This window comes from Cuculus canorus, chromosome 9 (genome assembly GCF_017976375.1).
Source record: "Cuculus canorus isolate bCucCan1 chromosome 9, bCucCan1.pri, whole genome shotgun sequence".
NCBI classification, from domain to species: Eukaryota; Metazoa; Chordata; class Aves; order Cuculiformes; family Cuculidae; genus Cuculus; species Cuculus canorus.
The window spans coordinates 26,906,405-26,929,484 of NC_071409.1; the positions used below are offsets into that span (position 1 = coordinate 26,906,405).

A 23,080-nucleotide genomic window follows, 5' to 3' on the forward strand; every position below is an offset into this window, starting at 1 on the left:
TAGCGGGATATATTTCTCTTTTTTTTGTTGCTGTTGGGTGAATTTTTCCCTGAACCCTTCCCAGCTGAGGGAAATGCGACGGCACAGCCCGCGGTGCTCGCCCCGCACCCCGGCACTGCTCCCCTCCCTCCTCTTGCTTCACCCCTTTCCTTGGCTTTTTTCCTTTCTACCTTTTTTTTTTTACATTTGGGTTTTGTTGGATTTTTTTCCTTTTTTTTTTTTTTTTCCTTTTTAATAGCTTCTCAGCTGTCTCCGAAGCGCCGGCCACTGGCCCTCAGCGAGCAGAAGGAGCAGAGCTCTGGGACGCGCGGGCTGGTGTCCTCCTCCCGCCTCGCAGCTGCCTTGGTCGAGACCATTCTCCAACTCCCGTTTTTTTTTCTTGTTTTAATTAAAAAAATAATCGGAAAAAAAAAATGCTCCAACGCTCACTTTTACAAGGCATAGAAAAACCTCTACAGGGGAAACACAAGCGCAAGGTGCTGAGGTACGAGAACCTGAGGTAGTTTTTGTGTCCGGGGGGAGCTTGAATTTGAAACCAATTTTGCTGGTTGTTTTCCCAACCTCTTCTGAATGTGGGGTTTTCCCTCCTCTCCCTGCAATCCTTCCCCAAGGATCCCTGCCCAAGGCGGGGCTGCTGCTCCGGGGACGGTGGCGATAAGCAGTGATGGAGAGAGAGAAAGGGGGGGACAAAAGGGGTGCAAACCCTGCTTTTGGACTCTGAAGCAAAGAGGAAAAGGGGTGGGAAAGAGAGATTCCTCTGTTAGGAGGTGGCATCCCTTCCGCTGGCTCATACAGGCACTGCTCTGCTCGAAGCCCTTAAGAAATGGCTTTTTAACGCTCCTTCATCCCCTTCCTCCCCTGCTGGCGCTCCTGCCTCCCTGCTCCACTACCGAGAACCAATGGACGAGCTCCTTTCCTTAAATCACCTAAAATACCCACTTGTGCTGAGCCCAAACCTCCCACCAACCCTGAAATTAAAAAAAAAAATAGAATTAAAACCCAAAAACCCTTAGAAAACTTAAAAACCCGGCGTTATTCTCGTTATCGATGGATTCAGTCGAACCCCGCCGACCGCCGCAGCCCCCACCTCGCGTCGGGCGAGCTCCTCGGGCCGCGCCGGGGGGAAGAACGGGTGGGCTTGGGGGAAATAAAAACTTAAGCAAACCTCTCTCTCTCTCTCTCTGCCTATGTTAGTCCAACTAAAAGGGTGGCGTCGGGAGGCGCCGGGGTGGGAGAGCCCTGGCCGTGCCCCTCGCTGCGCAGCCCGGCAGCGCCCCGGAGCGGGACGAGGGGCTCAGGGGGGTCTTTGGTTCGCGCCCCGGAGCGGCTGTGGGGGTACATTCCTCGGGCGGCGCTGGGCGGCACGGCCGGAGCTTCACTTGCTGTGCTGCGGGGCGCCCGCGGCGGGTTTGTGCTCCTGCTGCTTCACCTGCTGGACGATCTCCCTGATCTTGCGCTGTGCAGTCTGCGGGGAAGCGAGAACCGCCGTGGGGGGCTCCGCCAGCAGAGGGGCCCACCACGGCCCAGAGCTTAACTACGGCACGAGAGCGTGGCCGAGGGCCTGGGGTGATGGGATGGGGGAATGCAGCCAAATTGGAAAGGGAAGATTGAGATTGGACATTAGGGAGAAACTCATGCTGAGGGTGGGGAGGCCCTGGCCCAGAGCAGTGGTGGCTGCCCCATCCCTGGAGGGGTTCCAGGCCAGGTTGGATGGGGCTTGGAGCCCCTGATCCAGTGGGAGGTGTCCCTGCCCATGGCAGGGGTGGCACTGGATGGGCTTTGAGGGCCCTTTCAACCCAAACCATTCTGTGATTCTGTGAAGTAGAGCACTGCAGGTCCCCACCAGCGCCATACTCGATGCCACCAGTATTGCCCTGACAACATCATATTTATGTGCATCTATACAGATGTATACACTTACATATAGAGAAATAAATACCTTTAAAAATATAATAGAATCATGTGGTGGTTTGGGTTAGAAGGGACCTCAAAGCCCATCCAGTCCCACCCCCTGCCATGGGCAGGGACACTCCCACTGGATCAGGGGCTCCAAGCCCCATCCAACCTGGCCTGGAACCCCTCCAGGGATGGGGCAGCCCCCACTGCTCTGGGCAACCTGGGCCAGGGCCTCCCCACCCTCACAGGAAAGCATTTCTTCCTAAAATCTCATCTCAATCTCTCCTCTTCCAGCTGAAAACCATTTCCCCTCACCCCATCCCTGCCCTCCCTGATCCAGAGCCCCTCCCCAGCTTCCCTGGAGCCCCTTTCAGCACTGGAAGCTGCTCTAAGGTCTCCCCACAGCCTTCTCCTCTCCAGGCTGAACAACCCCACCGCTCTCAGCCTGTCCTCATACAGGAGCTGCTCCAGCCCTCGGATCATCTCCATGGCCTCCTCTGGACCCATTCCAACAGTCCATGTGCTGAGGACTCCAGAGCTGGACACAGGCGAGTAGCCCATTCACAGCCCAGCAGCCACTACACAGACACATCTTTGAGCTAAATTGGGCCAATCCATAACTTTCATGCTCGCAGAGCAGGGCCCACCCTCCCACACACCTTGAGTGTTCCCCCGGGGTGCTCAGGAGCCACCCAGAACAGAGCTCAGGATGCTGAGGCCCCCGCGTGCTCTGCGGCTTTCCTTGATGGATGACACCAGCTGGGAACACTGGCCGGACCTTACCTGACTGGCAAAGAAGTGCCCAATGATTTTAACGATGACCTCCTCGTTCTCGTCCGGGGTTTGGTCTCGCGGCACGATGACCTCTGCACTCGTTAAGTTTTGCAGTTCGTTCACCTGAAGCAAACAACAGAGCTTTGGCTTTGGTTGTGGAACAGCCGCAACGCTCCTCTGCCAGTGGCCCCCTGGCTCCCAGCCGGCTGGGGTCCAGGCGTTGCTGGAGGACGGCTTTGTCCCCAGGACGAGCAGGGGTGCAGGGGGATGCCCAGCTCCGCAGCTGTGGAGCAGAGGGAGTATCCCGGCGCCCCTCACCTACCGTCTTGCCACCTTTGCCGATCACACGGCCAGCGGCGAAGGAAGGCACCTTGATGTGGGCTTCAAGCTTCACTTCTTCTTTTGGGTTAAAGAAGTTTTCCTCTTTCAGCTTCCCAAATATTCGCCCCTGGGCCTGGGAAGGAGATATGAGGGTGGGGAGGCCCTGGCCCAGGGTGCCCAAAGCAGCGGTGGCTGCCCCATCCCTGGAGGGGTTCCAGGCCAGGTTGGATGGGGCTTGGAGCCCCTGATCCAGTGGGAGGTGTCCCTGCCCATGGCAGGGGTGGGACTGGGTGGGCTTTGAGGGCCCTTCCAACCCAAACCATCCTCTGCTCTCTGATTAAAACCAGTGGGCGGGTCCTGATGGTGCCCACTGTGTCCCCCTCCCCAAGGGGGGTGATGAGCCCATGCCCAGCAGCACCAAAACCTCTGAGCAAGGAGCCTCCGTTCCCCATCCTGCCCACCTTGAACTGCGCCTCGGGCGGCCCCGTGATGATGACCATCCGCTCGCTGGCCTCGGGGCCTTCTGCCGGGGCGATCTGCGGAGGGGTGGCAGAGAAGGGGTGTGAAAGTGGCCCTGCCTTGGCAAGCCCTTCCCTACATGGGAGGAACCCCCATGCAGGAGCATCTCCCAAGCAGGAGCTACCCTTCCCAAGCAAGGGTGTCTCCTTCCCAAGCCAGACCACCCCCCGAGCAGGAGTAACCTCTTCCCGAGCCGGAGCATCCCCTTTTCAAGCTGGAGCACACCACAAGCAGGAGTAACCCCTTCCCAATCAATGGGGAGCCCTTCCCAAGCAGGAGCAACCCTTTCCCAAGCAAAGAATTGGGTTTTTCCTAATTTGAGGACCAAAACTGCTTCCCAAAAGCTCCACTTTGCCACCCTCGTCAGGTGGAAGGAGAAACCAAGGCCCGATTCCCGGGACTGGCCCCACGGCACCCTGCTCACCTTGATGGAGGCGCCGGCAAAGCGTGCCAGCTGTTTGATGTGCTGCCCCTTCTTGCCGATGATGGCCCCCACCGCCTGCGTTGGGATGAACAGGTTCACAACCTCCTGCTCCGGCAGCTGCCGAGGGCACAGAAGAGGGAGACGGTCAGAGGAGCAGCTGCCCACCCTCCCCACGGTGCCAGAGGGAAGATCATGAGGTCATGGAATGGTTTGGATCGGAAGGGACCTTAAAACCTATCCAGTGCCACCCCTGCCATGGGCAGGGACACCTCCCACTGGATCAGGGGCTCCAAGCCCCATCCAACCTGGCCTGGAACCCCTCCAGGGATGGGGCAGCCACCACTGCTCTGGGCACCCTGGGCCAGGGCCAACCCACCCTCACAGAAAACATTTCTCCCTAAGATTTCATCTCCATCTCCCCTCTTTCAGGTCAAAACTGTTCCCTCTCATTCTGTCCCTGCCCTCCCTGATCCAGAGCCCCTCCCCAGCTTTCCTGGAGCCCCTTTCAGCACTGGAAGCTGCTCTAAGGTCTCCCCACAGCCTTCTCCTCTCCAGGCTGAACAACCCCAACTCTCTCAGCCTGTCCTCACACAGGAGCTGCTCCAGCCCTCGGGTCATCTCCATGGCCTCCTCTGGACTCGCTCCAACAGCTCCAGAGCTGGACCCAGGGCTCCAGGTGGGTGTCCCCGAGCGGCGCAGAGGGGACAGACCCCCCCTCCCTGCTGGCCCCACCGCTCGGGGTGCCGCGGCACTTACCGGGTGCTGATGGGGGAAGGTGCCGGCGGGGGGGGCTCCGTACAGACCGGAGAGGTACGGTGAGGAGCTCTGTGGTGGGACAGAAAATGAGGGTCAGGGACACCCCCAGCATTCCAGCCCCTTCCCAGCTGCCCCCAGCCTGACGAAGAGCAAGGGACAATCCCTGGGGCCCCTCCTGTAGGGCAACACGTAGCCCCGATCCTGCGCCTGCAGCGGGGCCGGGAGGGGGACTGGGGCTCCCCGTTACCCCAGTCCCTCCCGGCTGCCCTTTTTGGCTGTGTCCTGCCAGCATTTGTAGCAGAAACTCGGCCCCTACAGCCTCTTGGAGCAGCCAACAACCTTGGAAAGCCAAACCAGGGCTGTGGCCACGACGGGGCCCCTGTGGAGAAGGTGGGGGTTCGGTGAGACCTGTGCAGAACATCTGGTTTGGCTCAGATTTCCATCACCATTTCCCTTCTCCGGTTCCAACAGAAGAAAAAGCAAAGGTTGAAGATGCTGCTTCCATAAGACCCAGGATGAGGAGAGGGGAAAAGCAGTGGGATTCTCAGCACCCCAACCCAGCTCAGCCCAACCCCTCAACTCTTCCATGTCCCAAATACATTGGACTTTTCTCCTGGCAGCAGACACAACTCTCTTGCTCTGGATCTAGGCAAGTGCAACCAGATGCTTCCAGCAAACCACATTTCTTTGGGAGCAGAAGACCCAGCTCCCCTGGACACACCAGACACTGCTCTTGCTCGCAGCCCTCCAAACTCGCTGTGCTGAGGTCAGTTTGCTTCTCCTTGCTCTGAGCTCACACTCTCCACACCCAACCTCTTCTTCTGGTCACAGGCTGCTCCACATCTCCTACACCACCATGTCCTCTCCTGTCCAGCTCGTGCTCACAGCTGAGATGGGCACCAGGTGTCCTCAGCTCCTCCTTTCACCATAAGCTCCTTTGCCATCCTCCACCCTTGCCAGGACTCCAACGCTCTACAGCCCCATCCCTGGAGGGGTTCCAGGCCAGGTTGGATGGGGCTTGGAGCCCCTGATCCAGTGGGAGGTGTCCCTGCCCATGGCAGGGGTGGGACTGGATGGGCTTTGAGAGCCCTTCCAAACCAAACCATTCCATGATTCTCTGTACCTGTCCACTACTAAGCCCTATCTCTTTGCATCTTATCCATCTGTCTTTTGAACACCTCCAGGGATGGAGACTCCACCACTGTGCTGGGCAGGACGATTCTTGGGTTGTTGTGACCCAAGAGCAGGACCCAGCACTTGGCCTCATTGAACCTGGGCCCATGGATCCAGCCTGTCCATGTCCCTCTGCAGAGCCTTGGCCCATGGATCCAGCCTGTCCATGTCCCTCTGCAGAGCCTTGGCCCATGGATCCAGCCTGTCCCAGTCCCTCTGCAGAGCCTTGGCCCATGGATCCAGCCTGTCCATGTCCCTCTGCAGAGCCTTGGCCCATGGATCCAGCCTGTCCCAGTCCCTCTGCAGAGCCTTGGCCCATGGATCCAGCCTGTCCCGGTCCCTCTGCAGAGCCTTGGCCCATGGATCCAGCCTGGCCCGGTCCCTCTGCAGAGCCCTCCTGTCCTCCATCACATCCACACTTCTGCCCAGTTTGGTGTCATCTGCAAACTCACTGAGAGGGCACTTGATGCCCTCATCCAGACCACACATCAAGATGTTAAACAGACCTGGGCCCACAATGGAGCCCTGGGGCCTCCACTGGGACCGGTGGCACCTGCCACAGAGCCAGGCTGCTTTCCCGTTTGGTTTTCTCTTTCGTCTCCTCCATGTTTTACTATAAAAAATGCTGGCAGAGGCGATGGCTCCTCTTGGATTCATCAGGGTGGCTTAAACACAAAGCCTTGGGGTGAAGAAGCCCACACCAAGCGCTGCCTTTCACGAGAGCTGCCCGGCTCCTCTCCATCACCCCAACACACGCACAAGCAGAACTTTCATACAATCATAGAATCATTTGTTTGGAAAAGACCTCTGAGGTGATCAAGCTCAACCATCTCTGCCCACCACTAAACCACCCCTGGCACCTCATCGACCTCTTAAACCCCTCCAGGGATGGGGACTCCACCACCTCCTGCGCAGCCTCTGACAGGGCCTGAGAACCCTTTCGGAGAAGAAATGTTTCCCAATGTACGATCTGATCCTGCCCTGGTGCAACCTGAGGCCATCTCCTCTCATCCCATCCATCGTCTGTCACTGGGGAGCAGAGCCCAGCGCCCCCCTCACCACAACCTTCTGCCAGGGACTTGTGCACCGTGATGAGGTCTAAGGTTTCCCGCGGGCTGTGCTTGCTCGGGCGGCCGAGGCAGGCAGAGCATCCTCCCCTCTGCAGCCACCCCTCTCGGGGCCCTCCAGGGCCACCACCCCCACAACTCCTCCAAACCCTCGCCCCACCAGCCTGGCACTCACCGTTCTCCTCCGCCCGCTCTGCTGCTGGCGTCGCCAGGAAAAGAAAACAGGAAAGTAAATGAACCCATGCGATGGTCGCCGTGCAGCCAAAGTCTCTCAGCGGGTGGATTTAGAGAGGTCAACGTGGGCCACAGAGCCCGACTGTCCTAAGGGTGCTCTGCATGTGCCACTGGGCTGGGGATGGACCTTCTCCATCAGCACTTTGGCCAACTTCGCTGATGGGAAGACTCCATCAGCGTCTTCCCAACGCTGCCCTGGCCTCTGCGGTTTTGAAGCCGCTTCCGAGTCTCCCTTCGGCCCAGGTCTCGGCAGCCACAGCGCCCCAGGAGACAGGAAAGCCCTTGCCTACGAAACCAGGTGAAGCTCAACTCCCCGCCAGCGCAACCCCCCGGGTGCCGGGGCAGGGCCAAGGGTAGTGGCTGCACAGGGCGCGCTGCTCGGCCCCTTCCGTGTGCCCTGAGACGATGCCGGCGCGTTCACGTGGCCACCACGGCCACAGGGCACAACCGAGTCCACACCACCAAAACCCGGTGGTGAGTTTGGGGTCAGGGCTGTAGACCACCTACGCGTTTCTTCCATGCCGGCATCATCGTGGGCCGCCCCAGCAGCACACCCTCGGGACACAGCCAGTCCTTAAAGACTGGTGAAACCAAGCGCAGCACAACATGGGGACGCAGCTGATCTTCCCGGGGAGCTACATCCAAGGAGGGACAAGCCACAGTCATTCACTGTCTTCTCCACTTCGCTGAGCATCTCCCCCAAATGGCCAAGAGTCAGAGTTCTTGCTCAAAGCTCCCCGTGAGATGGCTCCTACAGCTACGATGTCCACCCAAGGGCAAGAGCTATAGCAGGAGAGCCTACAGACCATTCTGCCCCCAAGAATGCCCCCCTCATTCCCCCAAAGCCTCTTGCACTTACTGCAAACGGGTGGTATGGGGCAGCCGCCGCCGCCCCTCGCCCCCTCGGGGTGGATGGGAGCATGGACAACCCCGTTGAGAAGATGCCCAAACTGCTGAGATTCAATCCTGGGATCAGGTTGGCTTGTTGCTGAGAAAGTAAACACAAGAAGAAATAAGTAATAGGCCAAGTGGAGCTTTTGGGGTTCTCATCACGCAGAGTGGATATGATGGGTGAGGGCCAACCCTTGATGGAACGGATCAACAACCCCCTCCCCCCACCCCAGTTTTCTTCTGGCCACCTCAGCAGTGGCTCTAAAGCAAGGGCATCCCAGGCAGGAGGGCTGGGAGCTTACATTGACGGCCACCACATCGTTCTCGTAGGCCTCTCGCAACTTCTTCATGATCTCCACTTCGGCATTGGAGCATGCCTCCATGCTGCCCTTCACCGTGATGGTCCGCTCAGGGTTATAAATGGTTAAATCCTGCAAACTACCCCACAGATACATCCAGAGAGACGGTTACTGGGGGTTCTCTAGTCAAAAAACATAAGGGAGCTCAAAGATGAGGGTTCCCCCCTGAGACAATGTGGAACCACACGCCCTCTCCCCGCCCAACGCCTGGGACGAGCAACGCCCACCCGGGATGGGAAACGTGTGTGGGAGGATGCAATGTCTCTGTCTGCTGGTTCCGGTTCTACCTGAACCATGTCGGATGGAGCAGGGTGGCTCGGTGTTCACCAGGACTTACGGGGAGATGGTGATCTTCGTGCCCGTGTCCTGCTCGATCTTCTTAAGGTTGCGGCCCTCCTTGCCGATCAACCTCCCCACCAGGCTGTTGTGTGCAAGGATTTTCAAGGGAATCTCTTCTGCTCTGAAATGGATTCAAATAATAAAATCTAAAGTCCACCAGCAATGGGGACTAATGATATGGTGGAAGGAGAGAAAAATCACCACCGCTTCCCACCACTGTATCCCCTCAGCTTCTGGGGAACAGGAACTCAAGGACTTCCTAAGCCCAATGGCAGATCTATATTTCATGGGATTTTGTTCTCCAAGTTTGCCTATGTCCTCCCAAGACCCACCTGAGCTTCTGTTCTCGACAGCACTGTCAACCACCCCATGGAGAAGTTATTAAATTGCCACGACCCATGACTCTATCCTGAAACTCCAAATGCCAGCGGTTCTCTCCAAAGGTGGGGGTGACAGGAGATGGCTTCTTCTCCACAGATGCCTGAATTTACCTCCTTTCCACCCAACCCTTCCACTCCATGGAGCCAGAGCCACTTACGATTTGGTTTCATCGGCCTCCTTCTGCATGATATCAAGGATCATTCGACACGCTTCAGAGCACCCCTCTGGTGTGGCATGGATGGTGATGGGCTTCTCAGCGGCACCAGCATTCTCCTTCCGATGGATGTCAACCCTACGGCAAAACAACCAGCAGAGAAGAGCCCCCTGAGACGCATCTGAGGAGCCCCCTGAGATGCACCCGGTGTCACACAAAGGCTTTGGAGAGCTCAGAAGCTGAGCCTGCTCTTCACAGAAAACCTCATTTCAACACCTGCTCAAGCTTTGGGGTGAACCTGGATCTCATTGATGAACATCTACCATCAATCTGGTCTCACGCAAGCCCAGGCAGTGCTTTGCTTCAGTTGGTTTAGATCACATTTGAGCTACGTTCACCTTTATGCCCTGAGATTTGCCTGGGAGCTGAGAGACATCCACAAACGTCCAACGATGCATCAAGAAAGGGAGGAACACATCCTTAACTGGACAAAGCCCTCAGTAACTTGGTCTATCATCTTTGACGCCAGTCCCCTTGGAGCAGGAGACCGGATCAGAGGACTCCAGAGGTCCCTTCCAACCTCAATCTCTCTCCACACAACACCCAAGGCTTTCCAGCGACCAGCGGTGGCCACGACTGCCTCGTGTCCTTCGGGACAAAGTCAACTTACCCGTAGGCAGCACTTGCCATGACAAGGAGACACACGTCAACAACAGCGCTTGTACTCATGCCCTTCGGCGGGAGACCAGAAAGCTTTCCCTTGCGCCCCGGCAGGGACGGTGCTCTAGCTCCTCTGGTCCTCCCCTCAGCTCAGTGGGGAGGAGGCACGTGCCTCCAGCTCGCTCCTCACCACTGAACCATACATGGCAAAGGCCCTGAGAGAGAGAGGAAAGCAGGGTAGGAGACTCCCGCATGCCAACAGCACCTCTTGAAGAACAGGGGTAAGCAACCTTTCCATCTTCTCCACGTGAGTTCACACGTCCTCCCACAGACTGATGATGCCACGCAGCCATCAGCCACCACCTCGGTGTCCCTATAGCTGCTGTAGCGAGGGCTGGGCTGGCCCAGATCATCTCAGAAGGTGTGGCAGCAGCTGCTCAGTCCCTCAACGAATGCCACCAGTACTCAGCTCCAACACAGCGCCCTCCGGCCATGTCTCTGTTTCCATAAAAGGTCCTCATCCTGACTGGGATCATTCATGGGTGCTGCTGTGCGTGCAAAGGCCAAGGGTTGTGGTGCAGTCACCCCTAAGCAGCACCACACTTGGATGCCGCAGGGTCCTGGTGGGTCTGCACAGCTCAGCTTTTCCAGGAAATCATGAACCAGTGCCTAGGAACAAGGAAGCTTCATCTACAGGTTGAGGGGGAGCAGCTGGGGGACCTTTGAGGCCACGGAGATGATCCGAGGGCTGGAGCACCTCTGCTACGAAGACAGGCTAAGAGAGTTGGGGCTGTTCAGCCTGGAGAAGAGAAGGCTGGGGAATGGTTTTCAGCTGAACGAGGAAAGACTGAGATGAGATCTTGGGGAGAAATGTTTTGCTGTTCAGGTGGGGAGGCCCTGGCCCAGGGTGCCCAGAGCAGTGGGGGCTGCCCCATCCCTGGAGGGGTTCCAGGCCAGGTTGGATGGGGCGTGGAGCCCCTGATCCAGTGGGAGGTGTCCCTGCCCATGGCAGGGGTGGGACTGGATGGGCTTTGAGGTTCCTTCCAACCCAAACCACTTGATGAACCTTCCCCAAGACAAGAGAAGAGCCTGCGCCACCTGCTTCCAAAGGGGGCTTCCCAGCATGGCTTCATCTGAGCAATGAAGATGGAATGAAGACAGAGTCTGATCCCCTTTCCAAGTTACATCTCTCCAGATCTCCCACAGCTTCAGGCAGGAGACCGGTCCTGCTCGGACTGCGCAAAGATGTGCTGGAGATACTGGCACTGCTGAGCATTCCCTGCCCTTTGATGATGTCTACGGCACATGGAGACCCAGTTGCATGCTGTGTGACACCCTCTTCAGGTTCTCCAAGCTGTGGAGTTCCATCAGGTCGATTTGGAGGATCTGTTCCTTCAGAGGCAGATCCTGGCAGGCATCGGGACACCCACTGCCACCCCTTCCACCGGAGAGAAGGCAAACACATCACAACGTGCCACAAGAGGGGACGACAGGCCCATCCTCCAGAGTGGTGCCGCATTGTCACACCAGGTTGACGTTCCAAGCCAAGGGCAACCAATGAGGAATCCACGTCTGACCCAACAAACCCTGCAGGCAGCTTCCTGAACCCATGAGTGGCTGAGGCTGGTGGAGATGGGACACGGAGCTGAGCCTTTGCTCCAAAGAAAGGCCAAGATGAGCTGAACAGAAGCACCAAAGTGATGGGTACCCTGGACAAGCCCAGGAGAGGGACACGGGCCAGGCTTCTGGCTGACCTCCAACCCATCCCAAACTTGGATACGCAGGCATGAGCTCAGTTGGCAGAGAGAAAATGGGGAGCCACGAAGGAGCCGCTGTGTTACGGTACATCCTGCCTCAAAGAGCTGGAGGGTGGAGGAGGTCTCCGGACTTCCCAGCACGGCTCAGTGCTGCTGCTGTGCAGCTCCATCCCAGTGGGAGGATGGAGGTGTCCCTCAGTCCCCTCACCTCATCAGCAGCTCCGTGCTGCAGGCAGGAGAGCCCAGGGCCGCTGGCGCCGCGGATGGCGGGACAGGCACAGGGCAGCTTTGCCCATGGTGCAGCAGGAAAAACCTCCAGGAGACTTTTGGGGGGTTGGCGCTGGGAGTGCTTCAGAGTGGTGGCCATGAGGGACAGTCCCCTCAAGGTAGGTCCTCTCCTGGATGGACATAAGGATTATCCTGGCTCTATGGCTTCTTGGTAGCAACGGACCTCTCCTCATCAGGTTACAAGGGCCGCAACCACTGTGGAAGGTCATCTGGAGAGGTGGGCTCTTGGTCCAGGCTCCTCCTCAGCCAAGGAAGAAGACGGCTCCACCTGGGGACAGTTTTGTCCCCTGGAGCTCAGGAACGTCTCTGGGCAACACCGTGTGTGGAGACAGAGCTGAAGTCCTACATGGCCAGAGGAATCCAGGAACCAGCATTGCTCTGGGTAGGAGCAGTCACCAGGATGCTCACCAGCACCCTCGTTCCCAGGATCATCACCCTGGTGGGCGAGGGCAGCTGGAGCAGGGACAGAGCTGCAGGATGAAGGCAACGGTCTCACCAGGGTGCACGCAGCTCCCCCTTGTCCCGGGCAGGAGTGGAGCTTGTGGCCTTCCATTGCACATGGTCTCCTTGAGCCCGTCAGGAGCAGTGAAAGCACAGAGCACGGCCTTCCTCCACAGCATTAGGTCTTCGGTGCAGGGGCAGGGAGTCAGTCCACAAGAAGGGACAGCTCGGCAGCAGCACCTCTCCAGGCAGCAGCATTTGGCCTCGTGGTCCCAAGAAACTGCCAACCAGGGCCTCCCACCTTCCTCACCAGGCTCAGGGCTTGCAAAGGGCAACCTTCCAGTCTTGGGTGGCAAGGACACAGCAACACCCACTGCTTGTCACACTAGGAGACTCACCTGGAGGAGAAGGGCTTGCGGCCAACAGGGACGAGCTCTCGGCTACCTGGTGACCATGCTCTAGGGGTGGCCCACCTTGAGGAGCTCCTCTCCCTACGCATCGGCCCCTCTTCTGTACCAACCTCTTCCTACCAACCCAACCCTGGGCACAGCTCGCTCGGCTGCAGAGCGGCATCTCGTGCTCCCCCCTGCTCAAGCGGATGTGCTATTACCCAACAATTTGCCTCTCAAAGCTTCTCTGAGAACTAGGAAGCCCTGGAGATGGTCTGGTACAGGAGTCCTATGTCCTGTGGGATCACCAGGTTCAGGATGATGAGAATGGGAGGAGACAGCTTTGGGTTGAACACAAACAAATCCGGGCAGGAACAAACCATGCGGGAAAACCATGCAGAAAATCAAGAGGTGAAATCAATGTGAACATCAGCAAGAGAAACATGGAAACCTTTGGCAAAATAGTGCCCCCCTCCCCTTTTTTTTTCCAAAAGAGAAGTATTAGATTGCCAGAAAAGGGCTTCAAATAGTCACCAAAAGCCCATCCTTCTCAAGGCAGCGCTCCCAGGGTGTCCCCGCTCCCCCTACAGCAGCTCCAGCCCCCACAGGGCGCTGCCGGATGGGCACATCCCAAGGGGAAGGACCACCACAACTAGGACTGCCCGGCCCCGTATCCCCAAACGTCCCCTTTGTCCCTGAGGCCTCATTCCCAGCCTTTCTTGTGAGGAGGCTTCAGAAACCCATTCCAGGGCAGCTCCAGTGCACATCCCCCTCTTGCTGCACCCAGACCACCCTGGCCAGCAGGAACGGTTTAGGACATGGGTTCTACCGCCATCCCATGAAGGCTGCACCCCAAGAAATCGGCACTTTAAAGCCCCGAGCGCATGGAGGATCCATGCTGGCAACCTACAGAAGGAAAGGAAACCATTCAAGATACTTACTTGGACTGAGTTTGCTTAGTAAGGTTCTTTATGGTCAAGCCCTCCTTTCCTATGATCGCACCAACAAACTGCGTGGGCACCAGCATCCGCAGTGGGAAATCGAGCTGTTTGGGCTGCGAGGAGCCCCCCGGGGAAGAGCCCCGCTCCCTGGAAGAGTGGCCCCCGCGGCGGGATCGCAGCGGGGGCGGAGGGGAGCTCACCTCTTCATCCGGGATGTAGGAAATCTTGAAGGAATAGTTCTCAAACTGGTGGCCGCTCAGCTTCTCAATTGCTCTGCAACGTAGTGAGAGGTGAGGGGTGGAGAGGGGCTGGCCATGGATGGGTACATCTCCAGAGCTTGCTGACCCTGCAGACCACGGTCCCTCTCCAACCCTGAATCTTCTTTCCTCCCCAGTCTGGAGAAGGTGGCCACAGGAAGCCAGAGTCCGACACAGGCAGGGACACCTCCCACTGGATCAGGGGCTCCAAGCCCCATCCAACCTGGCCTGGAACCCCTCCAGGGATGGGGCAGCCACCCCTGCTCTGGGCACCCTGGGCCAGGGCCTCCCCACCCTCACAGCAAAACATTTCTCCCTAAGATCTCATCTCAATCTCCCCTCTTTCAGATCAAAACCATTCCCCTCACCCTGTCCCTGCCCTCCCTGATCCAGAGCCCCTCCCCAGCTTCCCTGGAGCCCCTTTCAGCACTGGAAGCTGCTCTAAGGTCTCCCCACAGCCTTCTCCTCTCCAGGCTGAACAACCCCAACTCTCTCAGCCTGTCCTCATCAAGGAAGGCTCCAGCGCTCAGATCATCTCCGTGGCCTCCTCCGGACTCACTCCAACAGCTCCATGTCCTCCCTGTGCTGAGGACTCCAGAACTGGACTCAGGGCTCCAGGTGGGTCTCTCAGAGCGGAGCAGAGGGGCAGAATCCCCTCCCTCCCTGCTGATCCCACTGCTCTGGATGCAGCCCAGGACACGGGTGGTTTCTGGGCTGTGAGCACACGTTGACGGCTCATGTTGAGCTCCTCCTCCCCCGCACCCCAAGTCCTTCTCCTCAGAGCTGCTCCCAACCCATCCTCCACCCAGCCTGGATTTGTGCTTGGATTGCCCTGACCCAGGGGTAGGACCTTTCCCTTGGCCTGGTTGAACCGTGTGAGGTTCCCACAGCCCCATCTCTCCAGCCTGTGCCGGTCCCTCTGGATGCCATCCCTTCTCTCCAGCGTGTCGGCCACACCACACACCTTGGTGACATCAGCAAACTTGCAAACATGGACAAAATGAGCCAAACTCCACTTACACTTTTGCTTCTTCTTTAGTTGCGTAGGTCACGTTGACAACGGCTGTTTCTGTGTCTGTGTTGACTGGGGGAAGAGCAAGAGAAGGAGCGTTTAGAGCAGGAGAGGAGACGTCACCACCACTCCTGCCTCCCCCGAAACACCCCAGCGTGGGGATGCAGGTGGGGACAGTGGCAGGGTCACGCCTGTCCCATGGGGCACAGCCCGGGCACCACTCTGCTTTCCTCCCGCACAAGGATGGGGCCGGGCTGGCAAAAGACAAGAAGGTGCCAAGGCCAGATCCTGCCACCCTCGCCCAGGAGGATGTGTGGCTGGACTTCAGGTCCAAAACAACACGCAGCTCATTTTCACTTGTGGGGACACATCTCTGGAGGGGTTCCAGGCCAGGTTGGATGGGGCTTGGAGCCCGTGATCCAGTGGGAGGTGTCCCTGCCCATGGCAGGGGTGGGACTGGATGGGCTCTGAGGTCCCTTCCAACCCAAACCGCTCTGTGATTCTGTGACAAGTGGGGTTTCACCTGTCAGCACCCAGGAGAAGCCCTGAGGATGGAGGACCGATGGCCCATGCCCTCCCACCACTGGACAGTGGCCCCACCTCTGTGAGCAGGGCTGGAGTCCACAGGAAAATCCATTTCAACCCAATACCAATGACTGGGAAAACCGGGGTTCCTCCCACCGGGTTTTCTCCAGTGTGGACAGAGCTGGGGAGAAGCTCTGGGACTTTTGGGTAGACAGGGACCACCACGCTGGACATCTTACCTTGCTCTACATTCTCCACTGTCCCATACTGAGCTAAGAGGCCATCCAGCACCTGAGGCGGAGCAAAAACAGGGCCGGTGAGGAAGGCAGGAAGGGCTGTCGGACAGGCAGCCAAGAGCCTTCACTCGCAGAGAGCCTCCAAAGAGCCTGCACCACTCAACTGCTCAAATGCCTTCACCCACCTCCATCCCATTACCCCAACGACGCCCCACTGCCCCACGCTGTCCCACAGCTCCAGCGTGCACAAGCAGACGGGAGATGGAGCCCAGTTCCTGCTCCACCTCCCTCCCGGGGTCACTGGGGAGTTCACGGGTGGCCCACGTGCAGATCACGCGCTCCGGCAGTGCAGCTCGTACTGCTCGGTGCGACTGACGGAGAAGGAGATGAACGGGATGCTTTCAGCATCGTCCGCTTCTTACCTCCCACTGCAGGTGCGGGGGGATGTTTCGGATCTGGATCTTCCTGCTCCTGCAAAGACAAAGCCCTGGATCAGGGTCTGCAGGCACCACACGGCAGGAGCAGAAAGGCTTCCCGGGAACTGGACGGCAACTGGTGAGAACTTCCCAGAGCATCCCGCTTCCCCACCCCAAGCTGGAGCAGCTCGGCCCCCGGGAACGCCGCTCCTCTCTCCCTCACCCCAGTCACTGTAGGAGCTGCCTCGGGAACGCTCTCTCCTCATGCCGGCTGATGGGTTTCCAAGGGGACCTCCTGAGATGAGCCTCTGCGGACTCCTGGCCACACAGGCACAGCTGGGGGGTGAGCACGCATAGCCCTGACCACCCAGGGGGGCAGGACCCCAAATCCCACCACAGCCAGCCCTGCTATCCCCTGAAGAGGCTCTCCAAAGGCGTATTCTACTGATGTCCACCACTTCCGTGGAGCCACTTTCCATAGGAAACCTAAACACATCTCCTCGGAGGCCGGCCCTTGGAGCTGGCCAACACACCCAGCCGTGCCTGATGGCGCTCCCAACCTCCTATGATCCCACGCCCATCCGTGCCATGGTTGAACTCCTAACCTAATATGATCTCACACCCAACCTTACCGTGGCTACACAGCCAGCGTCACGCGGTCACACACCCATCCTTGCCATGGTTGCTCTCCCAACCCCACGTGGTCACATGCCAAATTCACCGTCAGGCACCCGAAGGCACAGAAAGGGCTGCAAAGGCTTCCCAAGAGGTAATGACCACCAACACCGCCCCAGCCTGGCTGCAAGAAGATGTCCTTGGGTAGTGGGGAGTTTTGAGACACCCAAGTCCATGGAGGATCCAGTAAAGCCACAAAGTGATCCACTCACTGTCCACCCAGATCAGCACGCGGAATCCTGCCTGTAGTCCATCGGCTCCGACAAAAGCAGTGTCCTGTGTTCCCACCTGGTCCAGCTCTAACGCTCTGATCAGAACAGATCAGCACCACCTCATCAACCCCCGTTCTGCTCACCCTCACTTCCCAAAACACCCAAAGAGAAGGACCAGAGCACGGTGCCAGGCAACCTCACCGTCCGGCAGGACACCACAGCACATCCCCACTTCCAACTCCATTTCCAAGCTGGCTTTGATGCCGTGGGATCTCTGTTGGCTGCACCACGCTCTGCCCTATTAAATGGAGATTTTTTTTCTTTCCAAGCTTTGTAATTCCTCACTGTAACAAAGCCAGAAAGGGATTTTACCACCTTCCACCTCAAGCTGGTGCTGACAGGAGAAAACCCTGTCCGACAGCTCCTGATTTCAATAAAAATCAGTTTTTCAGAGAACTCGGGAGGAAAATAAAGAGGGGAAACATGGTGGAAACCAAGGGTCTCCAGGCAGCCCTGTCCGCCTCAGGAAATGTTTGTCCCAGGGAAGAAAACGTCTACAGAAAGTGATGCTGATGAGCACCATCAAGAGATGCTGAGGTCCAAACCCTGTCCCACCTGAGCTTTCCAGGCTCAGCAGCTCAGAGCCCGAGACAGGGAGGTCCCCTAAGCGGGCAGGGATAAAGTAGCCATCGGGTTTGTCTCTTTTCCTAATTATCTGTGTTTTTTTCAGTCTATCAGGGTCATCCTCAACAAGTTCTGCTCTCGCCCAACCCGATCCAGCAGCAGATCTTAATGAGAAACAGCTCCATCAGCGCCGGGCTGGATAAGCATTAAAGAGCTGCCCCAGTTTAGCCCAGTTGTCACGAGCATCCAGTTCCCCTCCCAGCCCGGCGGCTTTGCCTTGACGCTCTTAAGGAATTAAAATCCGTTCATGTTAAAGCCCTGTCCTCTCGGGCAGGACGAGCAACCTGCCCCACGGAGCTGGGGGGCACCAGCTCCCGTCTGTCAGGGCTGCGCCAGGTTAATGGGAGGAAGGAAAAAGAGTAGGAAAGGGGAAAAGAAAAGGAGGAGGGAAAAGGGGAAAAGAAAGGGAGGAGGGATAGGGGAAAAGGAGGGGGGAAAAGAAAAGGATGTGGCATGGACAGCATGGCCTTGGTCACCCTTCTGCATCCTCTGTACCCACGCACCATCCTGCATCCCTGATGGCACCTCGCTTCCTTCCCCACATCCCCATCCTGCTCCCCGCCCCGACACCACCCCACCCTCCCATCCCTGCATCCCAAATGCCACCCCATTCCTACCCCTGACGCCACTCTGCTCCTGTCCTTGATGCCACCTCATTCCCATTCCCGCATCCCTGACACCAACCCTATTCCCATCTCTGCGTCCCTGATGCCACTCCAGTCCCATCCCTGATGCTGCCCTGGTCCCATCCTCTTCTCCAGGCTGAACAACCTCGACTCTCTCAGCCTGTCCTACAGGAGCTGCTCCAGCCCTTGGATCATCTCCATGGCCTCCTCTGGACTCACTCCACAGCTCCATGTCCTCCCTGTGCTGAGCACTCCAGAACTGGACCCAGGGCTCCAGGTGGGTCTCTCAGAGCGGAGCAGAGGGGCAGAATCCCCTCCCTCCCTGCTGGTCCCACAGCTCCGGATGCAGCCCAGGACACGGGTGGTTTCTGGGCTGTGAGCACACACTGCTCGCTCATGTTGAGCTCCTCATTTTTTTATATGCAAGGTAAAAGTATAGATAAATAATAATAATAATACATATATTTTATATATGAAGAAAAGACACAACTATCCTTTTTATAAAGACTATCTTCATATATACAGTATCTTTTCTTTATATATAAACACCTTAAATACTAAAAGATGCATTATTAATTCATGTCGATACAAAAGATACCGCAAGATCCTCATTAAAGCCTGGGCCAGGACCGAGAGCATCCCCACTGGAGCTCAGAATTCCGCTCCAGATCCAGTGTCACCCAACACACAAGAAAACCCCCAGCGCGTTGGATTCCCCTTGTGAAGCACCACAAACCCCCCCCACGCTGCGGCCGGACAAAATCTCCTCTGCCTCCTTGGGTTCCTCTGATTTTTTTTTTTAAGTTAGAGATATTTTCTAAATTAGAGATATTTTCTAAACTAGAGATATGGGAACCAGAGATCCCCGGAGGATTTTTCCTGCTCCTCTTGTGTTTTTCCGGCTGCTGGGGGCTTTCTTGCCAACAGAACCAATCTGCAGGAGTACTTCCTCCCCCCATAACGAAGCATCGCGGGATGACGAGCAATTAGGGCCCAGGAAAGGGAAGAGGGGCTCCCTGTGGGGAGACCAACGGGTTCGTCCCTTGATCTCAAGCCTTAACAGCGCCGGCGTTTGGGGTTTGAAAGCAACAAGGTGAGGGAAAACAAATAAGGAAAGCTAAAATACGCGGAAATGAGAGCTGAGCTGATGCTCCCGAGAGGAAACTTCTTTAAGGATAATTCCTTGTGAAACAGGAGAAAATCCTGCAGATCCCATAAAACCACAGCTGCCCGGGCGGGTGTTGCCATCGTCACCCGGAGCAAAACCACCCCGGTTTTGCCATTTCCTAGAACAGCACAAATTGTTGTTGTTATTATTATTATTACTGCTCTCAGAGGGCTTTCGGCCCCAGCGCTCGCCGACAGCCGCGCTGCCCGCGTCCTTTGGGCTTTTATTTCTCCTCACAGCTGAAGCAGAAATTAAAAGGCACTTTGAGCGTCAGGAACCCCAAAATCTCCCCTATTTGGAGACGTCAGACTGGGCTTCGCTGCTTATTAAACTCATCACTCTCACCCAGCCCTCGTAGATGAGCCTCAGCCCTGGAAATGCATTTCACCACCAATCCTCATGGTTTTACGCCTGTCTTTTTCCCCTTTTAACCGGATTTTCCAGAGTTCCAGAGATGCACGAGCTATCCCGGAGGGAGAAGATGCGGACGCTCCCCTTGCCTCCACAGTCCGGATACAAAGCACTCTAGGAGCAGGAAGGCATCGCCTCGCTTTAAGCAGATAAAAAGTATTCCCTGCTCCTACTGGATTTAAAAATTAATTCAAAATTTTTAGGAGTGTTTCAAAAAATAAATTAATTTCTTAAACGCATTTAAATTTTAAAATTCACTTAAATTTTAAATCGATTTAAATTTTTTATGCGTTGGTTAAAAAAGGAAACAAGAGGGTGATTTTTTTTCCCCCTTCCCTTCTCCCACGTCCAACGCAGCATCTACAAGGGATAAAAACAATCGAGACACTGTTGGGTCCTTCCTATAGGAGCCCGAACCGTGTGCATGGCGGCAGAACGGCTGATTTTTTAACTCGTGCCAGGCGGGATCTACGCTCGCGTTCAATTCCTGCACCACAAACAACGCCAACCAGCAGCTCCTCGGCAAAGCCCTGCCCTGCTTCCCCGCGGTTTTCCAGCCCGTTTCTTATTGAACCATATTTCTATGCCTATAAATTAGTGGAACGTCTCGATATTATATAGAAATATAGATAATATAGTAGATATCTTATAAGATGATATATTAGGTATAAAAACGAAGCGGCGCAGGTGAACGCGGAGGGGCGGGAGCGGGCACGGCACCGCCTGGTCCCCATCCCTGTGACGCAGGAACGCCGGGGGCCCAAAGCCAAGGAGGATTCCGGGTTCCCAAACCCAGTTAAAAGCATAAACTTACTTAACTAACGTGGATTCTACCCACCGGAGCGGCCCTGCCATCCCAGCGCCTTCTCCGGGACTGGGCTGCAACTGCAAAACTCACATTTTCTACAAATTTCAAAGCTGGGGGTGGAAGGGGATGAAAACAAACCCACGTGAGGCTCCGCTCCCGGCCAAAAATCACAGGATAAAAATCCACCCTGCCCTCTCCGGGGGTGAAGGCACGGCCCTGCCGCCGGGACGGGCTCGTTCGGGGCAGAGTGCGCTGGTTTCGCCCAGGAAAATAAGATATCGGCTTAAATTAGGTCCCGATAACCCAGGGAGCGGAGCTGGAATGGAACACTCGGAGCCAGCTACGAACCGACCGAAGGAAAATAAACCAGCAGTGATGCTCCTGTGAAGCTGGGGATGGAGCGCGGAGCATCCCAGCGCCGCGGAGGGCTGAGGTGCGGGGAGGCTCCTTGTTTACATCCTCTCCGTCCACGAGATCCTATGGAGCCGCCACTCGAGCGCTCTTCCCGAACTCCCCATTTCTGGCTCCATCCCTCTTCCACAGTCACCGGCGGCACAACCGGGGGAGGCTCAGCCCCGAACAGGGATCCGAGGGGGGGTTCGCTCGGGGTTCGAAGGCTCTTTGGAAGGAACGAGCGCGTGTGATCCCCGGCGAGGAAGAAACCCCGCTGGGGCACACGTGATGCCGGGCCCGGGCCGTCATTACACAACAGCATCGCCCCACGGCTCCCAACGCAGCCCCGACCCCCGGCACCGGCACCGAACCCAACGGCGGGGCCGCCCCGGACCTTTCACCCCGGCAGACGGTGGCGGTGGGGCCGAGACCCCCTGCCGGGGGGCACCTACGCCACGCGCCCCCGCCTTGGGTTTCCGCCACGGAATCGCGCGGTCCCGTTGCACCCCGACACCTGAGGGGGCCGGGAGGGCACCATTCCATCCCGACCCCAAACCCGCGGAGCGCCGGGATCCGCCGGCGGCGTAACCGCAGGGAGAAGAAGTGTTGGGGAAGAGCAAATCGCCGAAGCGCTTATTAAAAACAACGTTTTCCGACGGCGCCCGCAGCCCCTGCGCTGGGCGGGACCCCCCCGGGTACAGCCCGGGAGAAGAGCGGGGAAAGGGCTTTTTTCCCTGTGTTTTCCCCCCGCAGAGCGCGGCTGCCGCGCTCGGGGCGGGCGGTGCTCTTCGCCGCCGCTTCCCGGAGCGAAAGCCGAGGGGTGCGCAGCCCCCACCGCCCGGCGGGGAGGGGGCGCCGGGGGGGGGGGAAGGGGGGCGCGGGGGGGGTTACCTGAGCTTTTTAGGCACGGAATAATCCACCTCCATCACTTTGCCATGCAGCTCCGCTTTCCCTGCGGGAGAGAGGGGGCTCAGCATCCCCGCCTCCAGCCGCCCCCCCCTCCCCAGCGCGGGGGGCTGCCCCCCCCACCCCCGGCACCCCACAGCCTCCCCCTGCCCACAGCCCCGCTCCCCGCCGCCCCCCGAACCCCTCCCGGCCCCCCCGACCCCCCCCCCCCGCCTTGGGGCGCCCTCTGCCCCGCGCCCCCCGCGAGTTGGGGCCGCGCCCCTCGTACACAGGCGCGGGGGAGGCGGGGGGCGCGGGGGGCGCGGCGGGCTCGGGGGGTCCCGGCCCCGCGGCCGCTCAATAAAATCGAACGAAATAATCGGCGAAAAATCCGGGCGAGGGTGGAAAGAGCCGGGAAGCGGCGGGGGGGGGGGAGCGGGGGGAGCGGGGGATGCGCGGGGGGTCCCGCGGGAGGGGGCGCGGGGGGGGCGCAGCCTCACCCGAGAGGGTCTCGATGGCGCGGACGGCCCAGGCTTGGTCCGGGTAATCCACGAAGGCGTAGCCGGGCTTGAGGAGGACCTGCCCGCTCAGCGGCAGCTGCTTCTCCCCGAAGAGCCGCCGCAGGTCCTCGGCGGTGGCCGCGGCGCTGAGGTTGCCGATGTAGAGCTTGTTCATCCTCCGGCGCTTCATGGGGGTCGCCGAGAGTCCCCCCCCCACCGCCCCGCGGGGTCCGCCCGAGACCCCGAGCGGCCGCGGGAGGAGCCGCAACCGGCACCGCCCCCGGGGGGACCGCGGAGAGGGGCGGGTGGGGCGGGGAGGGGTGGGGTGGGATGGGGTGGATGGGATGGAATGGGATGAGATGGGATGGGATGGAGTGGATGAGATGGGGTGGGATGGGGTGGGATGGATGTGATGAGAGGGATGGGATGGAGTGGATGGAATGGGGTGGATGGGATGGGATGGAGTGGATGGGATGGGGTGGGATGAGAGGGATGGGATGGAGTGGAT

At 58.0% G+C, this 23,080-nt stretch overlaps 1 protein-coding gene across 3 annotated transcripts; it reads right to left on the reverse strand.

Moving 5' to 3' along the window:
* Window positions 1–129: 129 nt before the first annotated feature.
* Window positions 130–22,853, reverse strand: IGF2BP2 (insulin like growth factor 2 mRNA binding protein 2). 3 transcript variants are annotated; one of them, XM_054074508.1, is made up of 17 exons: window positions 22,573–22,853; window positions 22,079–22,139; window positions 16,217–16,265; window positions 15,798–15,849; window positions 15,042–15,105; window positions 13,765–14,037; window positions 9,292–9,426; window positions 8,752–8,874; window positions 8,358–8,493; window positions 8,024–8,152; window positions 7,106–7,126; window positions 4,691–4,759; window positions 3,935–4,051; window positions 3,453–3,527; window positions 2,993–3,124; window positions 2,680–2,793; window positions 130–1,465 (listed from the first exon to the last, which is right to left on the reverse strand). In XM_054074508.1, the coding sequence occupies exons 1-17, from the start codon at window positions 22,760–22,762 to the stop codon at window positions 1,376–1,378; spliced, it is 1,830 nt and encodes a 609-aa protein (XP_053930483.1). In that variant the 5' UTR covers window positions 22,763–22,853; the 3' UTR covers window positions 130–1,375. The 3 variants fall into 3 exon arrangements, with proteins under 3 accessions (XP_053930483.1, XP_053930482.1, XP_053930484.1); XM_054074507.1 differs by having other exon boundaries at window positions 7,106–7,129; XM_054074509.1 differs by lacking the exon at window positions 7,106–7,126 and having other exon boundaries at window positions 22,573–22,852.
* Between the last annotated feature and the right edge of the window lie 227 nt (window positions 22,854–23,080).

What these genes read in the sequence shown, in the direction of transcription:
- IGF2BP2 (XM_054074507.1), bottom strand. Translation starts at nt 22,762, where the DNA reads ATGAAGCGCCGGAGGATGAACAAGCTCTACATCGGCAACCTCAGCGCC. An exon ending in CCCCGCACCTGCAGTGGGAG is followed by an intron (nt 15,850 to 16,216) that starts GTAAGAAGCGGA and finishes GCTCCGCCTCAG; the next exon opens with GTGCTGGATGGCCTCTTAGC. An exon ending in AGAGCGGGCGGAGGAGAACG is followed by an intron (nt 4,760 to 7,105) that starts GTGAGTGCCAGG and finishes GTCCCACCACAG; the next exon opens with AGCTCCTCACCGTACCTCTC.